The 25219-nt window shown below is 40.9% G+C and overlaps 2 protein-coding genes across 2 annotated transcripts; one reads left to right on the top strand and one right to left on the bottom strand.

The window, feature by feature from the left end:
- Nucleotides 1-1123: 1123 nt before the first annotated feature.
- Nucleotides 1124-4607, top strand: rlbp1a (retinaldehyde binding protein 1a). The gene is made up of 7 exons (XM_069705687.1): nucleotides 1124-1181; nucleotides 1657-1785; nucleotides 1940-2144; nucleotides 2992-3170; nucleotides 3260-3418; nucleotides 3501-3611; nucleotides 3765-4607. The coding sequence occupies exons 1-7, from the start codon at nucleotides 1173-1175 to the stop codon at nucleotides 3909-3911; spliced, it is 939 nt and encodes a 312-aa protein (XP_069561788.1). The 5' UTR covers nucleotides 1124-1172; the 3' UTR covers nucleotides 3912-4607.
- A 790-nt stretch (nucleotides 4608-5397) lies between these two features.
- LOC138625029 (monoacylglycerol lipase ABHD2) lies at nucleotides 5398-23965 on the bottom strand. Its single transcript, XM_069705681.1, has 12 exons — nucleotides 23805-23965; nucleotides 21414-21458; nucleotides 20870-20904; nucleotides 20374-20589; nucleotides 16546-16721; nucleotides 15350-15517; nucleotides 14782-14965; nucleotides 13652-13744; nucleotides 13179-13280; nucleotides 12881-12950; nucleotides 12686-12770; nucleotides 5398-9496 (listed from the first exon to the last, which is right to left on the bottom strand). Exons 4-12 carry the CDS (start codon nucleotides 20580-20582, stop codon nucleotides 9288-9290), a joined length of 1296 nt encoding a protein of 431 aa, XP_069561782.1. The 5' UTR covers nucleotides 20583-20589; nucleotides 20870-20904; nucleotides 21414-21458; nucleotides 23805-23965; the 3' UTR covers nucleotides 5398-9287.
- Nucleotides 23966-25219: the final 1254 nt, after the last annotated feature.

The raw sequence follows: 25219 nt of genomic DNA on the forward strand, positions 1-25219 counted from the left end.
GTGAATAATATACTAGCATTACAAGGACACTGGTATTATTTAGTGAAGTCATTACAAGTCAAATCAATTACAAATCAGTACAACTTTTCATTGGATGTTGAATGATAGATAATCCGTGTTTATTGTGAGGAATGAATGAAGTCCTAAAGTGTAAGTGTTATGATTGTGCATTGTTTGTTTAGGTTGTTCTAATATTTCTTGGTCTGTATTTAAAACTAATTGTGCACGACAGGTGGCAGATTAACGCGCCTACATTTTTGATGGAGTTTCATGTGTCATGATTCTTCGTTAAAGAACTTTAAATCAACTCATATCATTTGCTTCATGCCACACTAATTTAACCTCACAGGTCCAAATATCTTGTAAATGTGTCATTTGTTTTGAAAATAGGTTTCTTGATGAGCAATACAAATTCATCTCATGTATGATACATTCAAATCTCAAAGATAAGCATCCAATTTCAGTCTGAGTTTCAGCTAGCTGCTATACTGAAGACACCTCCAGAATCTCTTCTAACAAAAATAGTCAGTTTCTTCCCAATGAAGACGATTTTTAACTCAAGTGGTGCATCTATTGTCTAGTCAAAGGTGGTGGCTGGCAATCTCCTATATCCATCATCAATTTGTACAACAGGAGTCAGAATCATAAATTATCAACTCTCACTGACGTCTATGCATGCGTGCACAGAAAGCAACCGATTATATGATGTGTTTTGTCTTATTTCTCTCTACGTTGGTTTGAAAATCGAGTTGCAACTTGATAAATGGGTTAAAAGTCTTGTTCACTGTGCAGCAGTTAAAATGTTCAGAGATCAGCAGGTATTCATTTTTGTGGGAAAATTGGATGCTTCGCTCTGTGAGTCAAATGTATTCCTTTGTGTCAACTCACCATGTAAAAGGACGTCTGCTCCACTGATGAGGAAAATTCCCAATAGTTAGACTTCACTGAAGCTTATGGTATTTGTGGTTCTTTTATTATGTGATACATCAATAACTGGACTGGTTCTTGATTTCATGGCCTTCCCCGAACTCAGACACAAACAGACTCCTGCGTCGATCATTTTGACAGAAACGCCACAGACTCTCTTCACGGTTTGATGTGCTTATGTTCTGTTTGTGCCAATTCTGCTTTCTCCACAGTATTGGGCGTAGCTGCTGTGAGACGCTGCAACCATGGCTGCTGTAAGTTTGATTACTTTTCAACAATCCAAAGAGTGTTTTAGTATAACTTTGTCTCTGTTTAGGCTGCTTCACTGTCTGGCTCCTAGCTCAGTGGTTAAATAATTTGGATCTGGGTGAAAAGCATTAGCTCTCGGAGGTTCGAGTGTCAGCGCATGATGCTGCTTAGCACTGTTATTTTGCCAGTAGATGCTGGCTCTGGGATGGATCCCTAAGCTGTTTTTAAAGAAGTGGCTTTAGAAGTGCCTTCTGTAATCATGTGAAGCAGATTAACCAGACGTCCACTGGTGTGCATCGTTTGTTGAAAAACAAAAGTCCCTTTTTATATTGTTTTAAAAACTGCAGCTACTGAAGGTTTACAACGGGGACATTAAAGACAAACTGATGCGCTAATATATGGCGGGATACCAAAGAAACGGGAGGGAAATCTGATTGGTAATAACCTGCGTAAGTTGGAGGTTCACTCATCTGTTTGCAGACTGGATCTTTCCGGATGGTGTCAGAGGAGGAGCAGGCCATGAGGTCAAAGCTGGAGCATTTGACAGTGAAGGATCATGGGTTGGTGTTTGGGCCGTGCCACAAACTGCCTGGTCACACTGTGCAAAAGGTAAAATAACAGTTTCTGTGGATGGCAGCAGACAAAGACAAGATCCAAACAGACGTGATGCTCGTTTTGTCCCTCAACATTACGCCTTTTCACGAGGTGATGTAGTTTGGAAATAATGGATGTTTTACGTGTTTTTTTCGACTCAACCTTTCAGGCAAAGGATGAGCTGAATGAGACAGACGAGAGCCGGGTGTCATCACTGAAAGACCTGCGGGCCATGATGAAGGAGAGGGCAGCGGAGGGAGACGACCTGGCCAAGCTGGTGCTGGAGCGCTTCGGAGACAAACCAGACGCTCTGATGCTGCGCTTCCTCAGAGCCCGCAAGTTTGACGTTGTCAGAGCCCACGAGCTCATGAAAGGTGAGTGACGGAGGGGGCCAAGTTGACTTTTTATGGAGGACTTTGGACACAAATTGAGATCGCAAAAGGGATATGTTGTCCACAATATTCTATCATTTGAGTCCGTTTCTGCAGACATTTTCCAATAGCTTCAGTAATTGATGGTGAGACCTCTTTTGTGCTCCTTGTTTGCATGAATCTCTGCGACAGGAAGGCATGTGTTCATTAATTGGGGGCTTCGAGATGCCTCCGAGTTTGGCCTAACAAAGCCCGCCTTTGTGTCCAAATAGGACAGCAAGTTTACTTTACTCGTGAACACACAGTGTTCTGCTGGGAACTCGAGTGGTCCTGTGCTGGTCAGGGAGAGAAGAGGATATTAAAAAGCAAAGAAATTACATTTTTCAGTCTTCTTGATGATGAAAATGTCGAATAAAAGGCCTTTTTCTAACCACAAACCTCCAAATGAATCCCAACTTTAATTTACATCATTTAAACAATTTCATTTTTTCCCTCCTCTTGTTAATGTTGTTCCTCACAAAGACAGAAACACAAGAAAACACACTCGCACATCTATGAATATAGACGGAGAGCTTGCTAGTGTGAGAGCTGAATGTGATGTGAACTTGTTCTGTAGGGTTAATTGCTCCTCGCTGAAAACACACACACATATCATGCACGTGCACACGCATTTACTGTGGGTTAATTGGTGCCTCAGTATGAAGAGACAGTAGTGTCATTGTGTTTGGCTCATCAGTGACCTGCAGTGAGCTCAGATGGTTTGGGAACTGTCAGCGCTCGGTAAGAGAACCCAGTTGATCTTTCAGTGCAGGTGAGTGTGTGTGTGTGTGTGTTTTTGGGGGTCCTCTAGGTTATGTGCGCTTCAGGAAGGAGTACCCCGAGCTGTTTGAGAACCTGACCCCCGAGGCGGTCCGCAGCACCATCGAGGCCGGCTACCCCGTGGTTCTGCCCAGCAGGGACAAGTATGGCCGCGTGGTCCTGCTCTTCAACATCGACAACTGGGACCTGGAGGAGGTCACCTTCGACGAGGTAGCTGGAAAGCAACAGAGAGCTGCAGCTCTTTGACCGAAATGCACCTGAAAATCATAATCATAAATTAAAATGCATCTTCGTAACAGATCTTGAGGGCGTATTGTGTGATCCTGGAGAAACTGCTTGAGAATGAAGAGACCCAGATCAATGGCTTTGTCCTGATTGAGAATTTCAAAGGCTTCACCATGCAGCACGCCTCAGGAATAAAGCCTGCCGAGCTCAAGAAGATGGTGGACATGCTGCAGGTCAGAAGAGATTGAAAAGGGAAGCTGAGATGTGAAGCCTCAGAGCTGCTTTTTAAAAATCTGTTTGTGTATTTTTCTGCAGGACTCGTTTCCCGCCCGTTTTAAGGCCGTCCACGTCACCCACCAGCCCTGGTACTTCACCACTACATACAACGTGGTGAAACCCTTCATGAAGAGCAAGCTGCTGGAGAGGGTACGGGCCGAGCCAGGACACACACACACACGCACACGCACGCACACACTCAGCTGCTCATCAGCTGCTCATCAGCTGCTCCTCAGCTCAAATCTCAATCTTTGTTGCATGTGATTTTACCATCATCTGAATCCTGTTTGTAACTTCCCTCAGGTCTTTGTTCACGGTGAAGAGCTGGACAACTACCTCAAAGAATTTAATGCGGATATCCTGCCTGTGGATTTTGATGGAAAGGCCTCCGTGATTGACCACCAGGCCGTCGCCACCAAGCTTTTTGGCTCTGAAGATACGGCTCTCTGAAAGAACAATCCTCTCATTATAGGGAGTAGAGAGCCCTTCACCCAAGGTGCTTCATTTGTGATCAGATCAGAGATACGGTCTATTGTGAAGCTAGGTTGACATTTTTTTCTATTATTCAGGCAGTTTCTAAGAGCAAAAAGAAGTGTCTAGAGTTAGAATCGGGGGACGGTTTGCAGATGAGTTATATGATATAAATGGGAAAGAAAAAGGACGTTTAGATATCACAGAGAGAATAATTGATAGTTTCATAGTTGTAACTTCACAGCACTGACGTTGCTTGTTATTGCATGAGCGGAAGAAGAACGTGACAGTCGATGTGATGATCTAGATTACAAAACAGAATGAGTTTTGCTTTTGTGTTCTTTGCCTTATAAATATTTCAATTTTACAAAAGCCTCGTGCCTACTACCCGGTCAGATGAATGAGTGCAGATTCTGTGTGTTACAGTCTCAAGGGTAAATTTTAGAACCGTATGTAGGGAGGAAACTGACGAGGGATACGCCTGCATTAGATTCTTGTTTGAGGAGCGCTGGCCTCCTGATGTAGTGCCTTGGAAACAGCTCCTAGGCTTCACAGCCTTGTTTCAAGATCTGCAGTATCGTGTAAGTTGTGATACTCAGATGCCTCAAGTACCGTAAAGATCTTTCTGAAATTTGTATTGCATAAAGAAACGTTCAATAAAATAGTTTTTTTTTTGTGTGTGTGTCTGTAGTCTCGTATGAATTGACCTTTTTAGTATTCCTCCACTTGTTCTTCTCTTTGACCCGAAAGCAGTATTACCACCTAAACCAGGATTACTTCATCCGCATTTTCACCTCGGCCTAATTCTGTTTCATGAAGGAGGTTTAAATGAATCCAATCTAAGTTACCATAGAAACCAATCTCCTTCAGACTTGCCATCTTGGATAAGGCCAGTTTTCAGGCTCACCTCAGGCTGAAGTGTGATCATGAATCGATTTGTAATTCATGTCAAACATACCACATGTTGACATGAGTACGGTTACTTAAAATGAAGTTTTTTTTCAGGGTCTGCACACTGAGAAAATTACTTTACGGTTTTCTTTGCATTTTTTTTTCTTTATAAAAAATAAAGAAAAAAAAAGTGGCAAAGAGAGAGCTTCATTTCACATTTCACTCATTTCTTATAATTACGTGCATAAATTATCGTGACAGACGTATTTTATGAGGTCACGGGACCTTCGACCTTCATTCTTCAAAATCTAATCAGTCCATGCATTGGGATCAAGTGAAAGCTTTTTCCTAATGTTAAGAAATTCCCTCAAGATGTTCCTGAGATACTGCATTTAAGAGTATGGGACGGACGGACGGACAACATAATGCGGAGGTATAAAGGGGGCCACCAGGGGGCTTCACTGTCCCCATTATGGTGATCCCTTTGTTAAATCAGTTTTTAGTGACATTTGTGCTCAAGAGGTTTAAAAAAAAAGAAAAAGAAAAAAAGAAACTCAAGTAAAGAGAAAAATAATTTTTTTCTTTTGAGAAAATAATTTATTTTGGAACACAATAACCATGTTTCCTCACATATTTAGATCACACACACACCACTGGTTTTCCTCAACAAAAACACCCAGTGTTCGGTATCAGAGAACATCGTGTTGTGTGACTATGTGTGCCCCTTCCAGTCATCACTGCACCCCTTAACGGTCCTTTAGGAAGTCTGTAAACAAATAAAGAAAAAAACTAAAGCTGTATAATGATCACTGTAGGTTAACACACAGTGGGCTCCCATCCACTTGCTTGGGGCTGATTTTTTTTTTCTTCTTCTAATAACACAACAACGAGCGATGTTCATTCCAATCAAAGAAGTCTTTTTGGATTTACTGATACTTAAAGTCACGGGGGATATTTTAATTTTCCAAGCAATTAAACACGAGCCCACAATCTCGTTGCTTTAAGCACAGGGGTTAGGATAAACACAGAGGAGCACATTCTTATATCAATACAGTAAAACCACATTTCAGATCCCATACTCCATGACAAAATTATCCTAATGTGTATGACATGTTTTGGTCTAATATACTTCGACACCATTTTCTGTCACATTAGTGTTGAAAAAATAACAACAGAATCCCTCCTGGTTGGCTATTGCCTTTACTTTTTAGTTTCTTTTTTAGCCCTGGTCCCTCAAATATTTGAATATACACCGTCTTTATTAATCTATTTTGCCTAAAGTGAACAAGTTTTGGTTTCTGTTGATCAGAGGTGGTGATATGACACAGTATAGACCTACTGTATGTTTACTCATCAACACTCACGCTCTGCTGCATTTGCACAAACAAACAACACAAAGAGTCATAAAAACAATACAAAATTGAAATAAAAATAACCCAAAGTACTCAACTAGAAAAAAATACATCTAAATAATACATCCAAACCTGCATTTTTGTGCAAAGTTGGGGTGAGGCAAAACATCTTAAAAAGAACACAAATGGCTCCGGCTGCAGAAAGTGGGTTTGTGCTGGTGTCATCGATATTCATCTGATTTTTCCACGAGCCAGAATAAACCCAAACCACACCTGATAGTTTTTTTTAAATGAGAGTTGCAGACAGGGTGAATCATGAACTGTATAATCTGGCTGATGAGAGGATGTTTGCCATGAATAACTGGCAGTTGCAGTTCGGTCTCCCTGACAACAGATGGCAACAGTGGTTTGTGGTTTGAAAGATGCTGGAGGCAGAGGGCAGGCCGACCGACCGAAACACTTCATGAAGTGAGTCGGATGTCGGCGATGTCACTGATCCACATTAAATCCAGCTTCATTGTTGACTGTAGTGTTTCCACTTTCAGGATCATGACTGATGATTTACTGTCACAGCAAGTCCTCGTCTCAGTTTACATTAGAGGATATTAATTTATTCCAATAAGCTCCACACACTGAAGAGAGCGGACTTCAAATGAGGGGAAAATAGGGCATAGTTATCAGACTGGTGCTCGGTATTGGCTGACACCTTGAGTTCAGGGAGATAAAGTTGGATCAGTGAATCCCCTTTTGTTTAATATTAGCCGAACAAGCATTAGTGAGATTAATACCTGGATTTTGATAGTATTTGTTCAGACTAATCTCCATCAAAGGGGGTGAAGTTTAAGCTAATTGCACCTAGAAAAAATATCTGCAGTCACGGAGATGTCCAAAAGAAGAATAGATTTGATTTCAGCAGTGATCAGAATCACCTTTACAGTACTATTGATTTGACCGAAAGGTCTTATACTGAGGTGCTAATTTCTAAAGTCAGAAATGTTACTCTAAAGCCGTAATGTTGTAACTAATGGACACAAAGACGTTATTCCAGTTCCTCATGTTTTTTTTTACGCGGAGTCAGAGGTGATGTAAACAAACACTGAAAAATGGTTCAGCATCAACAGATATTGTCTCATAATTTTTTTTAATTTTTTTTTTAATATATATATTCTGCAGACTTCGACTGCCAGTGTGTTCTCTGTTATGAAGCGCCTTGATGAGCCAAAACGTCCTGTGACTCAAATAAACTCTACTAGCTACACACAAATACTATCATCCAGGTATTATAACACACAAACCTTGGTGCACTGTTGTCGATCCCCATTTCAAACTAGCCATGTGTCTCATCACAGTGTTCAGTAGCAGGTTTTAGACCACAGATTTCTTGGCTGGATTTAGCCTTGGAAGAAGCTTCCTGAGCCCTTACGACAAGTTCTCCATTAGATTCAGGTTTTTTGGAAAGTCTTCAAGTCTAAGTATTGCAGAATGATTTCATCAAGACAGGTTTGTGATCATCTTTTAAATCACCTTTCACGCTCAGCCCAGTCAAGAAATTAGTTAGAAATATTCCCTAGAATTGAAATCCATCTTCTTTCTTGCATGCAGCATTTTCCATCTAATTTTACAATAAAACAATCACCAGTATTTTACAAACAATCCACAAAAATAAACATTTGATTTAGCTTTGGTATCTTCGGCCCTCCTACTCATCAAACCTCACAGCTCAGATTATTAAAAACAAAACTAAGAATCCGCTTCACGTTGCTGAACTTTCCCTTTAATAGCACCACACGGGCCAATCAGTGGACTGCATTTTCAACAATTCAAAACTACAGGATCGAGTGCTGGAGAATGCAGAACGATACTAAGATGTTTGCACCAAATGAGTGTTTGCCTCTGAGCAGTGGCAGTGGGTCAGTATCTGTGCAGTAACAGAAGAACATCAGAGTCTTGGCTGGACCTGCAGCTGATCAAAGGCAGAAGAACGAGTAAGAGGGCTCAAAGACACCGACAACAGACGACACGGGGAACATTTGAGTCATCTAACTTTTTGTTATCATCCTTGCTCCCTCCCGTTTTTCTTCCGTGTTACAAGAAGAGCTAAACCACAAACAATTTCCAAACCTGCGCTTCGACTAATAAGGAAAAAGAAAGAAGGATTGTGGCATACAGTGTGTAAAGTGCATTGAATCAAAGTGATAGAATGCGACCGTGGGAATGTGCATGGTTCCCGTTCTGGGGTTGATCCCTGGTCATGTCTGGTTAAGCACCGAACACTTTCGATTCAGGTGCGTTCGAACATAAGTGTGAGGAGGATGTAATGATCTGGAAATGATGTGGAAAAATCCCACCGTAATACTTCATTTTTTTTTTTCTGTACATTTTCTATAAAGAACAGAGCGACGACTCACCCAAAAAGAACAGACACTATATGGGCCAGTAGAAGGTGAACAGACAACTCGGATCACGCCAACCGAACACAAAGACCACACGCTCTGTCATGGGTCCTTAACTCTCGGGTCTACACGGGCGCACGCAGACACACTTACTACATCTGTGAGTAACATACATACATATTACAAAGACGCTGTGTTGGTTAAGACAGCAGACTAGGCTATGTGGCCTTGGCGGTGATAAGCAGTGAGCTTCTTGGAGGTGCAGTAAATGGGCACCGACTGCAGCACCCTCCTGGTTTACTGTAACAGGAGGCTTCTTGTGTGCTCTTGTTTCTCACTGAACTACTCTTAAATGGTGCTCTGGCTTTCCTTTTAGCTTGACTTGATAGTGTTTGGTCAACGCCTCCGCAGAGTGTCGCTGTTGGGTAGATGTCGAGGAACAAACCGTTCCTGCTCTGAGTCCTCACAGCGGAGAAGAGCACAAAGGCAGTTCGTTGTTTTCGTTTGTTCACATACTGTAAGGTGATGGTGGATACAAAGGGGAACCGTGGTGAAGGCGTGTGGCCGGGGTAGTGTGTGTCAGTAATGGTGAGTAGCACCAGAGGAGAAGGCAGAAAAGAGAGCAGTTTAAGGTGTCTCCTCAGTGCAGCGGAGGGACGGGGGAGTCGGAGAGGGCGAGAGGTGAGAGGGAAGAGAACGAAGGAGAAAGATGGAGAGGTTTAGGTTTTTTCCTCCAAGCAGGAGCTCTCACTCAGGTGGCCACTTTGGCAAGGGGGTTTCTGTTTCTCCCACATGCACATGGCGTTGGCGTAACCCACGATCACTTTGTCCATCCAGGTGAGGGGCTGGGGGAAGAGCACGGCGCCCTCGAAGAAGCCCAGGTGGCCTCCGTGGAGCGTCAGGGCAAAGACCACGTTCTGCTTCTTTGCTGAAGGAGGACAGAGCACACGGCAATTAGTCGACTGTACATCGTGTAATCGGCAGCATGTGAAAAACAACGCTGGACACGTGCCCAAATATGGGCTTTCCAGGGACTTCTCAACACTTGTTAAAGATAGCGAGGGTGTGTTTGCATGGTCAGCCAGATAACGGCATGACTAAACCTCTGGCGGGTCGAGCCAATCAACGAGTTGCTGGAGACGCCGTTTGTATAATGGCCACCAGAAAACCGACCTTTCAGTGAATGGAAAAAAAAAAACACTAATTCAGAAAATCCCGAAATACACACAATTGACGCAGGTTTGCCTCGACTGACAGGTCTCGCATTATGTCAAACTCTGCCCTGTATCAGCTTGGTTGTCACATCATGGCCAAAAGAATGTGGACACTCCTGTCCCTGCCCTTGTGTACCAAAGAAGGTCCAATTCATCCGTCTTGCCGGTACAACCTCACTAATGCTCGTGTAACTGAATGGGAGAAAACTAATTCGTTCAGACAGGTTCTGAAATGTTGTGAAGACGCCTCCCAGAAGGAAACAGGCTGTCAATACAGCACAGTGATGCTAATGGTTTGTGGAGTGAGACTTTAAAAGAAGATCAAGATCGACTTTACTATCCTGGGCTCAGAGTGACTGACACGTCCTTTCAACAATGAATACGTTAAAGTGCCAAAAGTCACAAAATACCGAAAGTGCAGAAGCTCGTTACGTCGACAAATAGATAAAAATCATTTTAGGAAAAAAGAAAGACAAGCACATATAAATAAAGGCGGTCAAACGTTAACAATAAAACATTAAAGGCTAATTTTTTTTTTTTTTAAATGAATCAAATTAATTTTAAAATACAATGGAAAGATTGCGAAACCATTAAAAACAGAAGAGTGTAACGGGTCTTTCACACGTTTCTGTACATACTTTCGGGAAATACACTTATTATAACAGTAAAGTATTTAGTTACTGCTGTTTCAAAGCTTGACCGAGTCTAACCTTCACTGCAGTCTGAAAGAGGCAGCAAAGCCTAAGAGTGTCCACATGTCCACATACTTTCGGCCAAATCCTTCTTGGTGACCGACAACACAGGACTGAGTGCTTCACCTACACACCTGCGGGCTTTAACGCTCTCCTTAAGAGACCTATTGATGCTACATCTGCGTTTTCTACACAGGAAGCAGTGAATCCATTCATATCGATTTTTTTTTTTTTTTTATCATTCACAACACTCTGAAACTCAAAGCAGGTCATCTCTACACTGCGGACAAACCATTAATCTCTTTGTGATTCCTGTCCTGCAGCTGTGACCAGCCTGGCAGAGTGGTCTCATGAAAAGGATTGACCTGGATCTCTTTATTCCTCCGGATCTTATCTGGGTTAGTGGGGGAGCCTGATGCAGCTGACAAGTGATTAAGATCCCGCAGGGCTTCCACCACTGTGCACTATTCATGACGGTTGCTGAGCTGGACAACCGAGTGCTCATCCAGACCGCGGACTGACAGGCGGGAACACAACGGTCTGGTGAACAGCTCGAAGTATTAAAAAAAAAAAAAAAAAAACAACGCTCGATCTTTGAAGGCCATAAACTGATGGACACATCCTTACTAAATCGCTGTTCAAGATTTTACTTTGTTTCACTGGATTTAACCAGTTGTGTCTTTTCCTGGCACACCAGTTAAATTTAAACTTGATCTAACATTGTATCACAGCCACATTCAGTACACGACCAACACAAATTAAGGTGAGTATTCCTCGTTTAAGCATTCTTACACCTCACGTAACTCCTTTAGTTCAACATAATCACTTAATAGTGAGCCCGAGCAGCAAACTCTAAGCAAATATTTTTAGCTAAGCTAATTAGAGCGCGTGTATTTCTGTGGAGGCCTTTCCTGGCAGTCATGTGTCTGAGTCACTGTGTCACATTTTAGGGCAAAGGGGAAGCTGATCCATTTTCTATAAGTGTTGCTCTCTGGAGATATATGTAGGATAAAGTACCATGTACTTCCAGTCAGGACTCCTCCACACACACACACACACACACACACACACACCCTCCCCCCTCTCCCCTCCACACCCACACACACACACATGCGCTTATGTGGGGAATTTTCCCTTTCAAAGTAGTCAAAGTGGTCAGTGGTCAGTAGGTTTAAATATAGCACAAGCTGAGGACAAAGAACACCCGATAGACACTACGTAATGTGCAGCCAGTCAGAGTTGGTTACCTCATTATGTTAGTATAAACAAGGTTTGAACTTCCTACACAGTTAATTCCAGGATAAAATTGATTTTGGGAACCTGTGATGGAATTAAATCCACTCTAAACAGATGGATGATATTTATAGCCGAGTGTTACAGCTGCAGCAACACACCAGAAAACATTACTCATGGGCTTGAGCTCCGTGTCCCGCCCTGTCCCGGCCCAGGGAGCGGAGCAGACTCATCACAAGGCCTTTAGAGGCCGCCCACATGATTTGAGAGAACCACCTCTGGGATTTAACTGTAGCCGTCAGTCAGACAAGCCTGTTGTATTAATCTGTTTAGGGTTAACTGTGAATGTATAACATGACCTGTCTGCAGGTACATCTGCTACTTGACTCTAGGACTCTCTAAGGAGAGAGGTTTTTTTTTTTTTTTTTTTTTTTTAAAGTCTGGGAAGTCTGCAGTACTAAATATTCAGTATAATATATGATGTTATGATATATCAATAATTTTCCACATTGTCATTGTAATTCAAAATCAGTTTATAATAAAATCCACATTGTGCAACATATTTATTGATGATCTTTTACTGCAACCTTTTCAACACTTTCTCTCCTTCTTTCTTTACTTTTCATGAGTGAAAACACATCCTGAGCTGTCAAAAAAAAGAGGGCTGAGTTTATTCAGAATCACATTGACCAGCGTTTTCAGAGCTACCATTTCATTTTGTGAAAAAAAAAAAAAACACAGTTTCAACACAAATAGGTCCATCCGGGATCCTTTTTGCCCTAACAGCTCATTAGTTTGATTTCTTTTGACAGCTGTTGCAGCCACAGCATGACAATAACAAGTCCAACTCGCTTTTTGCAGCCCATTGTGAGTAGACTCGTATGATTTAAATGAGATGTTTGTGCTATCAAGACAATGGCCATCAAAAGATCACAAGAATCTCAAAAGTGTGGTTAAGGTGAACATGCTGGTAATTACCTGCTAGCGTGCGAGGGATGGTGAGCAGGGAGTCATGAACCAGAGGATCATCTGCTGAGTTCACTAGCAGCAGCGGCACATTTACCTGGAAATTCAAGAATACAATTCCACAAATCAAAGGAGTACATCGACAGATCCAAAGAGAGAGTAAAGTAATATAAGATGGTGTGAGGTGTACGCAAAAGCAATTCTTACATTGTGAATATAATGTACACAACTCTCCTTCTCATAGTACTCTTTGAGAGAACTGTGGCCGTGGAATTTTCTGTTGAAACCCAAAAGAAATGCAGCGTCACCAATCAGTCGTTAATAAGAGCAATCATCAGAAGAGTTTGGCGGCGATGACAAGAACGTCTAAAATATTTCAGTCTCTCAACACAAACAGTACTTTTCGTAACAAGTAAAATAAAGTTGAAGATTGAGCAGTAGTCTACTACATCCGACCACAGAGGGCTTTCACTAGAAACAAATCGTAAACTTTTCCTCAACATACCTCATGATGTTGTCGTCGATCTGCATGAGGGACGTCGCCACATACAGCCGACTTAGATCTGCGTCAATCATTTTGACTGAGCTTCCTCCAAACAGACTGTGCCTGTTACAAACATGGGAACACGAACGCACGCATATATGATTAGTATCGAAACAAATGTTTGTCGTAAGTTACTCAGCTGTTAGTGCCATGTAGTATTTACTTTTTTTACCATGACATCTATAGTCAAGTATTAATGGTTTTTGGTTCCATTTTCCATCCAGTCCAATCAACCATTATCAAAATAAGTAGACAGTGTCTTTACTCTGACTTTGAGAGTTTGAGTTTTAGTGCAGGGAATGGTTAGTGTTGACTCATGCTGTGTGATGTCATGTGCCAAGAGAGCCAATATGTGCATTAAACTTGATAAAAGTAACGCGAGACTGTGGGAAAACATTTTTTCACTGGAATGTGTGGAAAGGGAGCAGCGGTACCTGTGTGAGAAGATGATTTTCTTCATGTTGTCGGCCATGAGAAAGTTATAGAAGCGTCTGAACTGATCCCACTGTAGGAATGTTTCCTGGGCTCTGAGAGATAAAAGACAAACAGAGAGGAAGTTAGCTTTGTGCAGCCGGTCTACATTCCAAACAACACACTGAATGTCCTGCGTAATCCACTGGACAAAGAGCCACACTGGTGGAGAGCAGCCACGGTGGCAGGCATCAATATGCAGCTCAATGACAGCGACAGGCCGAAGCAAAACAGCCGCTAATGATAGTCAACAAATAACTAGCCATTACGAGAAAAAAAAACCAAAAAACCAAAAAAGGTTTAATATTCCTTAACGCATTTTGATATAATTTGAGGTGAAATAAATCTGTACGAATAAGATATAGCCATAGCTCTACAGGAACACTGAGAGGATGGCGAGCTTTGGTTTGGACACTGATTTGAAAGGAGAATTAATTAAAGAGAAATGAAACTGCAAATCCAATTTCACAGAAGGCCAGACGCAGCAATCCCCACTGCCTCAGTCCAAACTTTAACAGACTCAGTCTGTCAAGTCTGCCAAGAGGTGCTGGCTGCATTAAAAACAGACTGTGTGGCTCAGTCCAACATGAACACAGGGCGCACACACACACACACACACACACACACACACACACACACACACACACACACACACACACACACACACACACACACACACACACACACACACACACACACACACACACACTAATGCACATCATATATGTTTGTCCTGCATGTTCCACAAATGTTACTAAATTAACACACACAGACACACACACAAGACAAAGTGGATATAAGTGCAGAGGAATAACAACACACAGGACATGTATTTGTGTGTCTGTCTTGTTGCATTTGAAAAATGTCCTCAAAGAGACAACTTGATCAAAACAGTTCTATGTTTCAATTAAGATGAACGAGGTAAACAAAAGCTGAATGACTTGTGACTATATTATGCAAGCACTTATCATTTTGTAGCATTGTGCCGAGCTTCATTGATACTTAGAAGTTAGTGTACGTCAAGTGCTGGTGTGACAAAGCAGCTTTGATGAAACAATGCATTTAATTAAGCGATGAGAGGACGACAACCCACCTGAGAGCACTGTAGCCCTGACAGACGCTGACACAGCACAGCACTCGCTCCTGGTTCATCCTGTTCTCGCCCAGGAACTTACACACAATGTTCCCGCCCAGACTGAAGCCCACCACGATCAGCTGCGTCTGAGGATACGTCCTCTTAATGTAGCTGACCATGGACGCGAACTCCCACGTGCACCCTGTGAAAGAAACGGTGTAGAGTTACGAATCGATTCACATAGCAACACCTATGGAGGATACAATGTTTTTTGTTTCCGCTCAGCACTTCTGGATGAAGGTGACTTTAGTTCAGTGTATCAGATTTGTGTCTCTACGAGGTCTTTTAAAAGAGCCTGAGGTCTTTTTTTTTTTTATCTACATTTCAGGAAGCCTTATATTACTCCACATGCTCAATTAGCGTTTTAGCTTTTCCCTTGAAACAATGTGTACCAAAATTTGACTAAAGTAAGTCCTAATATAAAAAACACATTTTACCAGATCAGATTAGATAATAACAAAGTTGAGGCACCACCAAAGGATATCATTTTTAGAAAGTAAAACTTTAGTCCGCTCCTTGGTCTCACCATAAGTGAACATGCGCGGAGACGTAAGCTCGATGTTGGGAAGAGCTCCCAGGTGGTTCAGCACAGCACAACGGTACCCATCCTTCTGAGCGTAATCAACAAAGGTTCGGATGTAATGCTTCTCACTATGGTTACCGATACCAGGGCATATCACCATGGTGATGTCATCTGGTGAAACAAGCAAACGGATTAGAGAGATATTTGCCAGTAAGAAATATGTAAGCAAAGACAAAAAAGGAGAGTGTGTCTCTCCTGAACAGCAGATGACTATAACAAATGAGGAAAGCAAAACAAAGGATTATTCTGTTTGTCTGTCAAATACAGCTTCAGACAAACAGAACAGAAATAGTAACTTTAGTGGGAAACAAATGTCACATCAGACTTAAACTTTCTGAGAGGACTATGGAATCAAAGTTACGGTTCAGTCAGGGTTCAACTGAGGCCTTCAAAGACAGGAATCCAGCTTTAAATCGTTCCTCACACGACTGCAGTGCTCAAATCTTATGATCGAAGTTGATTTAAAGATAAACAAGTCAAGAAAGAGTCAGTTCTATTAGCTGACTTGAAAAACCTGGCAAAATTATTTAAAGATGGATATGATGGTAATGTCAAAATTATTTTATCTTGCAAACATTTCAAGTAAAACTTTTTTATGTAGTCAGAAGTTCTATATAAAATCTGTCTGAGCTTTAGATCTAATAACACCCTCAATCTAGTCCTGACCCTTGAATAAGAGAAACTTCAGGAGGATTAGCAGAGGATGGATCCCTAAGATTTTAATGTTTGGTTATGGCAGTAAAGATCCAGTTAGCCACAATCTTAAAATACAATGGCAAGAAAAACTAAATGAACATTGTTACAATCCATATTAAATACATTACTCAAACAATAAAAGTGCAGGTTGGTAAAACTATGTGAACTGTGTCAACAGAAGTTAAGTAAAGCATTATTAAACCTGGACTCTAATTAATGAAACAAGAGTGATGGTGTGGGTTCACCCACGTGTGACAGCTGTGAAATGGTCACAGGAGAGCCGTTCACAGACAGATGGTCTTGGACTCGTGACTTAGAAGATCTGATCAAGTTACTCCAAAGTGTTCACATGCTTCATCTTGTCACTGTGAGGTCGACATATCAGCAACCAGCGGCGTAGAAAACGTGGTGAATAAAACGCAGATCTCGATTGAACGCATTACCTCCTGTTCGATGGTCCCCGATTGGCTCAAAGAGGTCAAAGGTTGCAGTGGCCCCGTCCTGCATGGGTAGATACTTCCTGATCCCACAGGGGTGAGGTGAACTCACCCGACCGAGTTTGCCGTACAGTGCTGTCTGGAGGTGACCGCTCTTACCCCACAGTAAGGGAGGAATGTACCTGTAAAACACAAAATCATACCGTTATTAAATTTGATCCAGAAATATGAGCTACTGTCCTGACACGCCCAATAACAGTACAAGGTTTAATGCCCATCAACACAATGTTATTTTGAGAACATACATTTGCATTGGTGGGTCATGACATGAACTTTGTCACACATAGTTTGAATACAAAGTCACATTCCTACAGCAGCTTTTTAAAAATGGCTTTGTGCTCCCGACGCACATCAGCGTTTACTGTCAGTCTGTTGCCGTGTTTTGTAAAGTTGTGCTCAGCATGCGTATTTGAATTCCAGTGGCACCTCTGTAGGAGTGAACTGGAGGAGTCAAGACTTTGGATTACATAATATTCCTTTGAAATATTGTGCCTTTTGTTGTGCATTATCATGATTCACCATCTTATTTCCACATTGAGAACAAAATGTGAACAGCTTGACAGGAAAGCCCTTTAAAATGCTGTTTTCTCAGCTGCAAATCCTGTCATGTAAAGCAAAGACTCCTCAGTGGAATATTATAAACATGGACGATAACAAGAGCTACAGTGATAACAAACAAAATATCTTGCTTTTCGTGTACTGCTGAAGCCATTAAAATGGGATGAAATAAATATTTAGCTGATGGGACACTGTTATTGAGTATAGAAAGTTTATGAAACTATTACTTTAAGAACATTTTTGGTCACAGGTTTACAGACAAACTTGACACCATTTACAAATACAACAGTGCTAATGTTTCAGTGTTTGGAAATGAAACGGAACATATTTAAGTTTCTCTCTCTCACTGTTCTTTAATTACAGTGGGGCAAAAAAGTATTTAGTCAGCCACCAATTGTGCAAGTTCTCCCACTTAAAAAGATGAGAGACGCCTGTAATTTTCATCATAGGTACACTTCAACTATGAGAGACAGAATGGGGGGAAAGAATCCAGGAAATCACATTGTAGGATTTTTAATGAATTAATTGGTAAATTCCTCGGTAAAATAAGTATTTGGTCACCTACAAACAAGCAAGATTTCTGGCTCTCACAGACCTGTAACTTCTTCTTTAAGAGGCTCCTCTGTCCTCCACTCGTTACCTGTATTAATGGCACCTGTTTGAACTTGTTATCAGTATAGAAGACACCTGTCCACAACCTCAAACAGTCACACTCCAAACTCCACTATGGCCAAGACCAAAGAGCTGTCAAAGGACACCAGAAACAAAATTGTAGACCTGCACCAGGCTGGGAAGACTGAATCTGCAATAGGTAAGCAGCTGGTGTGAAGAAATCAACTCCCGGGCAACGAAGGAGTGGCTTCGTAAGAAGCATTTCAAGGTCCTGGAGTGGCCTAGCCAGTCTCCAGATCTCAACCCCATAGAAAATCTGTGGAGGGAGCTGAAAGTCTGTGTTGCCCAGCGACAGCCCCAAAACATCACTGCTCCAGAGGAGATCTGCATGGAGGAATGGGCCAAAACACCAGCAACAGTGTGTGAAAAGCTTGTGAAGACTTACAGAAAACGTTTGACCTCTGTCATTGCCAACAAAGGGTATATAACAAAGTATTGAGATGAACTTTTGTTATTGACCAAATACTTATTTTCCACCATAATTTGCAAATATATTCTTTAAAAATCAGACAGTGATTTTCAGGAATTTCTCATTTTGTCTCTCATAGTTTAGGTATACCTATGATGAAAATTACAGGCGTCTCTCATCTTTTTAAATGGGAGAACTTGCACAATTGGTGGCTGACTAAATACTTTTCTGCCCCACTGTATATAACCTGCCTTCTGGGATATGTCTTGTTAGATCTGCTGACAGTAAAGAGAGGAGTGGACCATCTCAGAGGCAATGAGACTAGATAAACAAGATTAGTGTAACTGTAAACTGCTGCAACGTGGACGCCAGTCGTGAGTACAGTACAGAGAGCGCGAGTACCTGCAGAGACTCGCCGGGTTCAGTTACATCGATGGTTACACAAGCCCTTTAACCTGGTGTTCCCTCATCTCGTTCTGTGGCTTCAACAATTACTGCACTTAGAAAATACGCTCTTACATAAGAGAGCTGTCAATCAAACGGCAGAGTACTTCCATTTGGCCTTCATGTAATCACCTCCAGCAAGCATTGTAACTATAGTTGAAGCTTAATCACGCTTTTCTAGAAGGTACTCTGCAGCCGTAACAGAAAGATGAAACAGACGCCTGAGTGTTGTTTGATGATGCAAAGATCTAAAGTCCACATGAAAGTCCGGAAGTAAAGTCAGACTTTCCCACCGTGTTGGACACGTTGAAGAAACTACTGAAATACAGGTGAAAGGTAACTTTATGACTCATATAATATATTATATATATAATGATATAATATATATAAAATTTATGTTAATGTTAATTGTATCAAGATGGTCTAAAATGCACACGGCAATCTTTACTGCTTTCATTTTACTTTATCTTTTCACTGTGCTTTCTCTCTTGTTATTGTTATTCTCTATTTAACTATGTTTCTAGTATTGGTGTGTTAACTGTTGACTGCTGCCTTGATATAAACTATACTTGCCTTACCATCAAGGATTAATTCAATAAAAACAAGTTGTTGAATCTTTGACACCATCCTTAATCAGTATATCTCACTCACTTATTTGGTAACTAATATTGCCAAAATAAATTCCTTTACATAAGAAAAAAAATTATATTCAAGGAAAAAGTCATTTGTTCTCTTTTGTCCTACATCCCAGTGTGCATGTTCCCAAACACAGCTCTGTGTTAACCTCACAACACCCAGCACATGCTTTCCACCGTGTAATTGATCTGTTATGCAACAGCACAGAGTGTCATTCCAAATGTGACTTTTCAACAACAAAGATGATGTTGACGCCAACGTTAAGGATGCAAGACACGATCCAGGATTTGAATTACTTCAGTTCAAGTGCATTCTGGGAGATGCATATCTGCACGCGGACCAGAATGTGGCTGTTCAGGAGGAGATGATAACAAATAAGACAGAAATGTAAACACAAGGGTGGCCTTATGATTCACTGACCCTGCAGCTGAAAGGCAAAGGGCTCGGTAACAATCGGTTATATAAGCAGACACTGGTGATGAACGCTTGGAGAGAGTCGCCCTACGGAGCTGAATGTTACGAGTATTATAACAATAACAGGACACGGACGGAGATGCTCGTTGCGGAAATACAAATACATTTACACTGTTTAAAGGGAGAAGTTCGAGCCCTGCTGCCAACCAGGTTTCACGAATACACGTTAGACTTCCCTGTTCCAACAACCACTGGTTTGCATCTAGTTAATCTCAGATGGAAGATTCAAATTATAATAGACATCACCGAGTTGCCCTGAGGGGGAGACTACCATCGTCACAAATGCAAATCTACCAGCCCGGTGGTGAGCGAGTCTGTATTCATAATGCAGGTGTGGCAAACCCACACTACCTTTGGGGATAACCCCTTAAAAACACAGCCTCATGTTTAATTCATGCTAGAGCTGACGGTGCAGCCAGACATCTCTGGTACAGACATGGCACACTCAGGACCACTGGTGACAGATGGGACCACCGCCAGGCAAACTGCTACCTTCACCGCAGCCCCAGATGGACGAGCAGCTGCGCCGTTTCCATGGCAACGCCTCAAGCGACAGACACAGAGCCGAGAACGCTACTCACTCTTTGGTCAGCTGTGGGCAGGATTTGAGGAGGAAGCGGCTGAGGGGCGTGTCCTGGTAGGTGAGGTCCGGGGGCGCCGTGGGGCTCTTGAGGTTTAAGCAGCGGACCATGATGTAGAGCACCGTGGCCACCGCCGCCAGCTTCATGCCGTCGAACATCGCCGGCAGCTCCGGAGAGATGGTGCTCACGTCTGACTCGTGGGTGTTCATGATTATTCTAAAAAAAACAAAACAAAACAAAAACAAAAAAACAGGGTTTCTGTGTTTTCCCCTGTGAAACACACATTTCCGTATTTGCACAACTGGTGAGTGCAAAACTGCATTTTCAAAACAAACGTTTTCTCCCTTTTGTTATTCAAATATTTATAAATGAAAAGCAATGCAGACTTGCAAAAAATAACAACGTGTATTTTCTTCTTGGTAAACTGGGATTAAGTCAAGAGGTGGGATTAAGCACAGAAATGGAAAAGAGAAATATCTGATGATGTCTGACTGACCTAAATATTCCTCTTGGTGCCCTGTAGCAGCAGATCTGTGGGAATATAAAATGAGAGGAACTCAGTCAGGTAATGCACTATGGGTTATTTAATACACTCAATTTAATTACATTATAATTTAAACAGGGCCTTCTATGTATCCTTGCTACAAAGAAGACAAGTTTCTGACATGACTTTAAATGAACCATTACATGCAGCAAACACACAGGGATTTTTATCAGAAGAAAAATGCAACACACCACATAGTTATTATTAAAAGTTGTCACACGCTCAAAGCAAACAAAAATCAGACTAACTGGGAAATGACAGATGAAAGATGAAAAACAGGAACTGCACAGAGCACACAAAAGGCCACAGTATTTCCCTATACCATGAAAAGAGGAAGTTGTGATACATGATTTCACAAAAGTTTATGACTTGTTATGAACAAGCAGCCACAGAACAACTTCCAGGTAAAGAAAATGTGCTATAACTGTGTTGCTACCATCATCAGTACATGATATGCAAGAATAAAATGCAAAGCAGAAACTCGGCTTTTACTTACATTTTATGGTCACGTTAGCCTCCAAGAACGACTTGTTCCCACAGTCTAAAAAGAAGAGGCGAAGTCACAGTGATGCGGTCAAACCCATGAAGAACAGGAAGCAAACACAAAAGATGCACTTGATTATATTGGAAGTGAACAATCAATTTCATTTTTTTCCCGAAAGTGTCAAAGCTTCCTCTAAATATCTGTAGTTCACAGCACTGTCCTTTAAAAGTCTGTTCATTCTTTTACTTCAGAGACTCAACACCAACTGACTCGATAATAAGACACACCAGTGAGCAGTGTTGCCACAATGATTTGACAAGTGTTTGGTTGATGAAGGGATTTCAATATCATTAGCCCTTTCTGAACAAAAAAAAAAACAATTCAAAGTGCCACATTCACGAAGTGTTTCTTGTCGAGCTGAGCGACGTGGATAAAATCAAATAATCACAATATTTTTAACAAAATAACTCGATATTGATACTGTAGTGATATTGAAGGGAGGACTATTGGTACTGTTACAAAAATATTTACACGGTGAAATATTTCATAAACAAACATTAGTACTGTGGATATAATGACTAAGAGAGTAAAGGCAAATACCACAACAGCTAGACCAGTCTGGTAAATTCAGAAAATGACATCACTTCAATATGATGCAGGCTTTAAAACCAGGAAAACACAACAATCGTGACACATTACGATATCAAAGATAATATCTAATTTCATATTATGATGTGATACGATAAGATATCGCAGCACTAGTTTCCTGCTTGTCTCTGTTTCCGTCATCCAGACCTGCTGGTGGTCAGAGGTAATTATAGACTTATAATAAATTACCACTGCAGTCAGCCTTCTACAGCGTATTATTGCTTCACAACAAAATCTACAAACAACCTCAAGACATGTCGGCAGGAGGTGTGTTTATTTTCCAACATGATGCCTAGCAACGTTTGCTCTATGCAATTAGGTGGGGTGTGTTACCATAGAGAGGAAGTTATAAAACAGCTCTCCAAAAAAAATATCTGACATTACAACAACTTCGGCCTCAGTCCATTTATAAGCAATACATTTATACAACGATCACATGTAAACACAACTCGGCCCCAAACAGACCTAGTGCCAGAATTATATAATTAGCTTTATCAACACTAGCCCACATTCAACCGTCTGTGTCCACTGCAAACAAACACATATACATATATATATATATGTATATCTGAGCAGTGCTGGAATGTAATCAAGTACATTTACTAAAGTACTGTACTTAAGTACAAAATTTAGGAATTTTTACTGCAACGTACTGCATTCAAATACAATTTTATACTTCCATTCAAGTACATCTCTAGAGGTAAATCATGTACCTTTCCTCCACTGGATTTGTCTGACATCTTAGGCTACTTATAAGATGACAGTTTTTCGTCCCGTTTCTGTCCAGTGAAACCGTGTATCTCCACAATTTGGTGATTTTGAATTTGAATTTTTCTGATAAACAGAAGATTTGGATGTTCCTTTGTGTGTTCTCCTCCTATTTTAAGATAAACCATTTTTAAACTCACTATTTGGAAAACACATTTTCCTGAGCTGGTTCTTGGAGAACAGAAATGATCCATACATATGATCATCTTATATAAAAAAAACAAACACGATGCATCAAACTAAAAGAACTTAAAACGACCACCGCCGTTAAATAACTACAGCACTTAGTAAACCAAAGCAGTAATATCAATACATACACACAATAAAACACAAACTTAAAATACTTTTAGTTCAGTAAGGTTTTGAATGCAGGACTTTTAACTTGCGGTGGAGTATTTTCATCGTGTTACTCGTGCTTATTGCAAAGTAAAGGACCTGAACACGTCTCCCACCCCTGCACGGGACAGCTGCAGCACTTCAGTCAATAAACGAGTCCAATTTGTCTTCGGAGCAGCGGTTAATATTAGCCGTCTTCTTTTGTCACGACTCCGCGGCAGCCGGAGAGGTGTTTCACAGCCGCAAGGGCACCGACTGGTTCAATAATACGAGCTGGCTGAGAAACGTAACAAAGGAAAAAAAAAAAAAAGACGATGTTGACCAAGTCTGTGGTGTTGTTTATTTTTTTTAAGAGCAGGCCAACGTCGCATCTGGACCAGAAAATGAAAAAAAACAACAACAAAAAAAAACAATGTGGACGATTTTTTTTTTCTGTCGTAAATATTCTGCGTAGCAGCTTCAACATCGGTACCAAACACGGTCCCTTTAAATAATCTGCTTCTTTAAAAAAAAATACAAAAATAAAAACACGAGCTTTTAACAGCTTTAATCTTAAAGAGGAAGAGTTGAAGTGTCTTTAACGGTCCGATATAATTATCGACCTCCCATCGAGTCAAACACGGCGGGCAGCAGCATCTTCACTTTACTCACCTCAGCTCGCTTCACAGCGACAGGCCTAATTTATTTGCGTGGCTTTTCATTTGTCTCTTCTTCTTTTAAAACAAAAACAAAAAACAAAAAAAAAGAAAGAAAATGTCTCTCTAATAAAGCATGGCAGCCGGATCTATAAGCACGCCCTCCGCTTCACGGAGTCCGAAAGCTAGCTTTGAACTAGCCGGAGAAAGCAAATCGCAGCCTCTGGCACCTTCACTTCCTGGAAGAATCTGTCATTTGCATAACAGCGCTCTCATTGGTCAAAACGAGATGACGTAAGAGGCATGTTAAAATATAGTGCCGAAATGAACCGAGCCTAACGCCGCGACTGTCTTTATAAAAGCACATCCTTTGTGGATGGGAGTAGTATTTTACTGTGTTTGACGTTCAGCCGAGGGGAGCCTTTGTGGGGGCTATGTGAGCTGTTATGTAACATTTCAGCCACACGTATCTCCACATAATACCATACCATAATACTATAATAAAAAAAAAATTCCCCTCGGGGATTAATAAAGGATATACCTACCTACCTACCTAGTCTACTAACAAGATATATATATTTTTTCAAATTTAATGTATACTTTACCTTTTGCCAGATCTGATCTGATCAGATTTAATTATTCCCTCCTTATCCAACTTCAGGGGACATTAACCACAACACATGACAATTCAATTCAGTTTTATTTACGGTGTAAAATCAACATAGAACATGGTCCATGTTGTTTTTTTGTGCATACTGTCCGTGCATGCAGAGCATAACTAATGGATTTAGTAGTGCATTTTACAATTACAGTAAATAGAATAGTACATAATGTTAAAATATTAATATCAATAAAATATCAAAGTAAAGGAAATGTTATAAAAACATGCACTAGTGGCAAATGAATGGAGAGCAAAAGAGAGTATATCGCATTTGCAAGAGCTTGTTACTTACTTATTCTGCTGTATAATTGTATTAATCAGAACTGAAATGACAGATGAGTTTAATGTTAACCGTGGCCAGCAGCATTAGTCATACAGGGAGAAGTCCCTGTTGCAATACCAGTAAAATATCCACATGATGGCGACAGAGTTTAACAGATTATTTTGTAGACAGCTTTCAACCTAAACTTTTGTGATATGTGGTTCCTTTAACGGTAAAATTACATTTAATCATGGCTGGATTCACTGAGAAAAAAAAAAAAAAGAAAAGATAATGTAATCTCTAATGTGAACTACTCTACTGACAATGTACACTTTGTGTAAGAGGCCCTGTTTTAAATCTTAATACACACAGTATACCAAACATAGGAATTATACCACTATAATTTATTTGTTATTCCTAGAGGGACAGTTATTGTGTTTTAAATATATATGTTTTGACAGTTGTTAAAAAGTAACTAAATGCTATCCGGATGTTTGGGGTTAATCAA

The sequence above is a fragment of the Brachyistius frenatus genome, unplaced genomic scaffold (genome assembly GCF_029030835.1).
Source record: "Brachyistius frenatus isolate BFR_SWC_R1_liver_20210118 unplaced genomic scaffold, ASM2903083v1 Contig_58, whole genome shotgun sequence".
NCBI classification, from domain to species: Eukaryota; Metazoa; Chordata; class Actinopteri; family Embiotocidae; genus Brachyistius; species Brachyistius frenatus.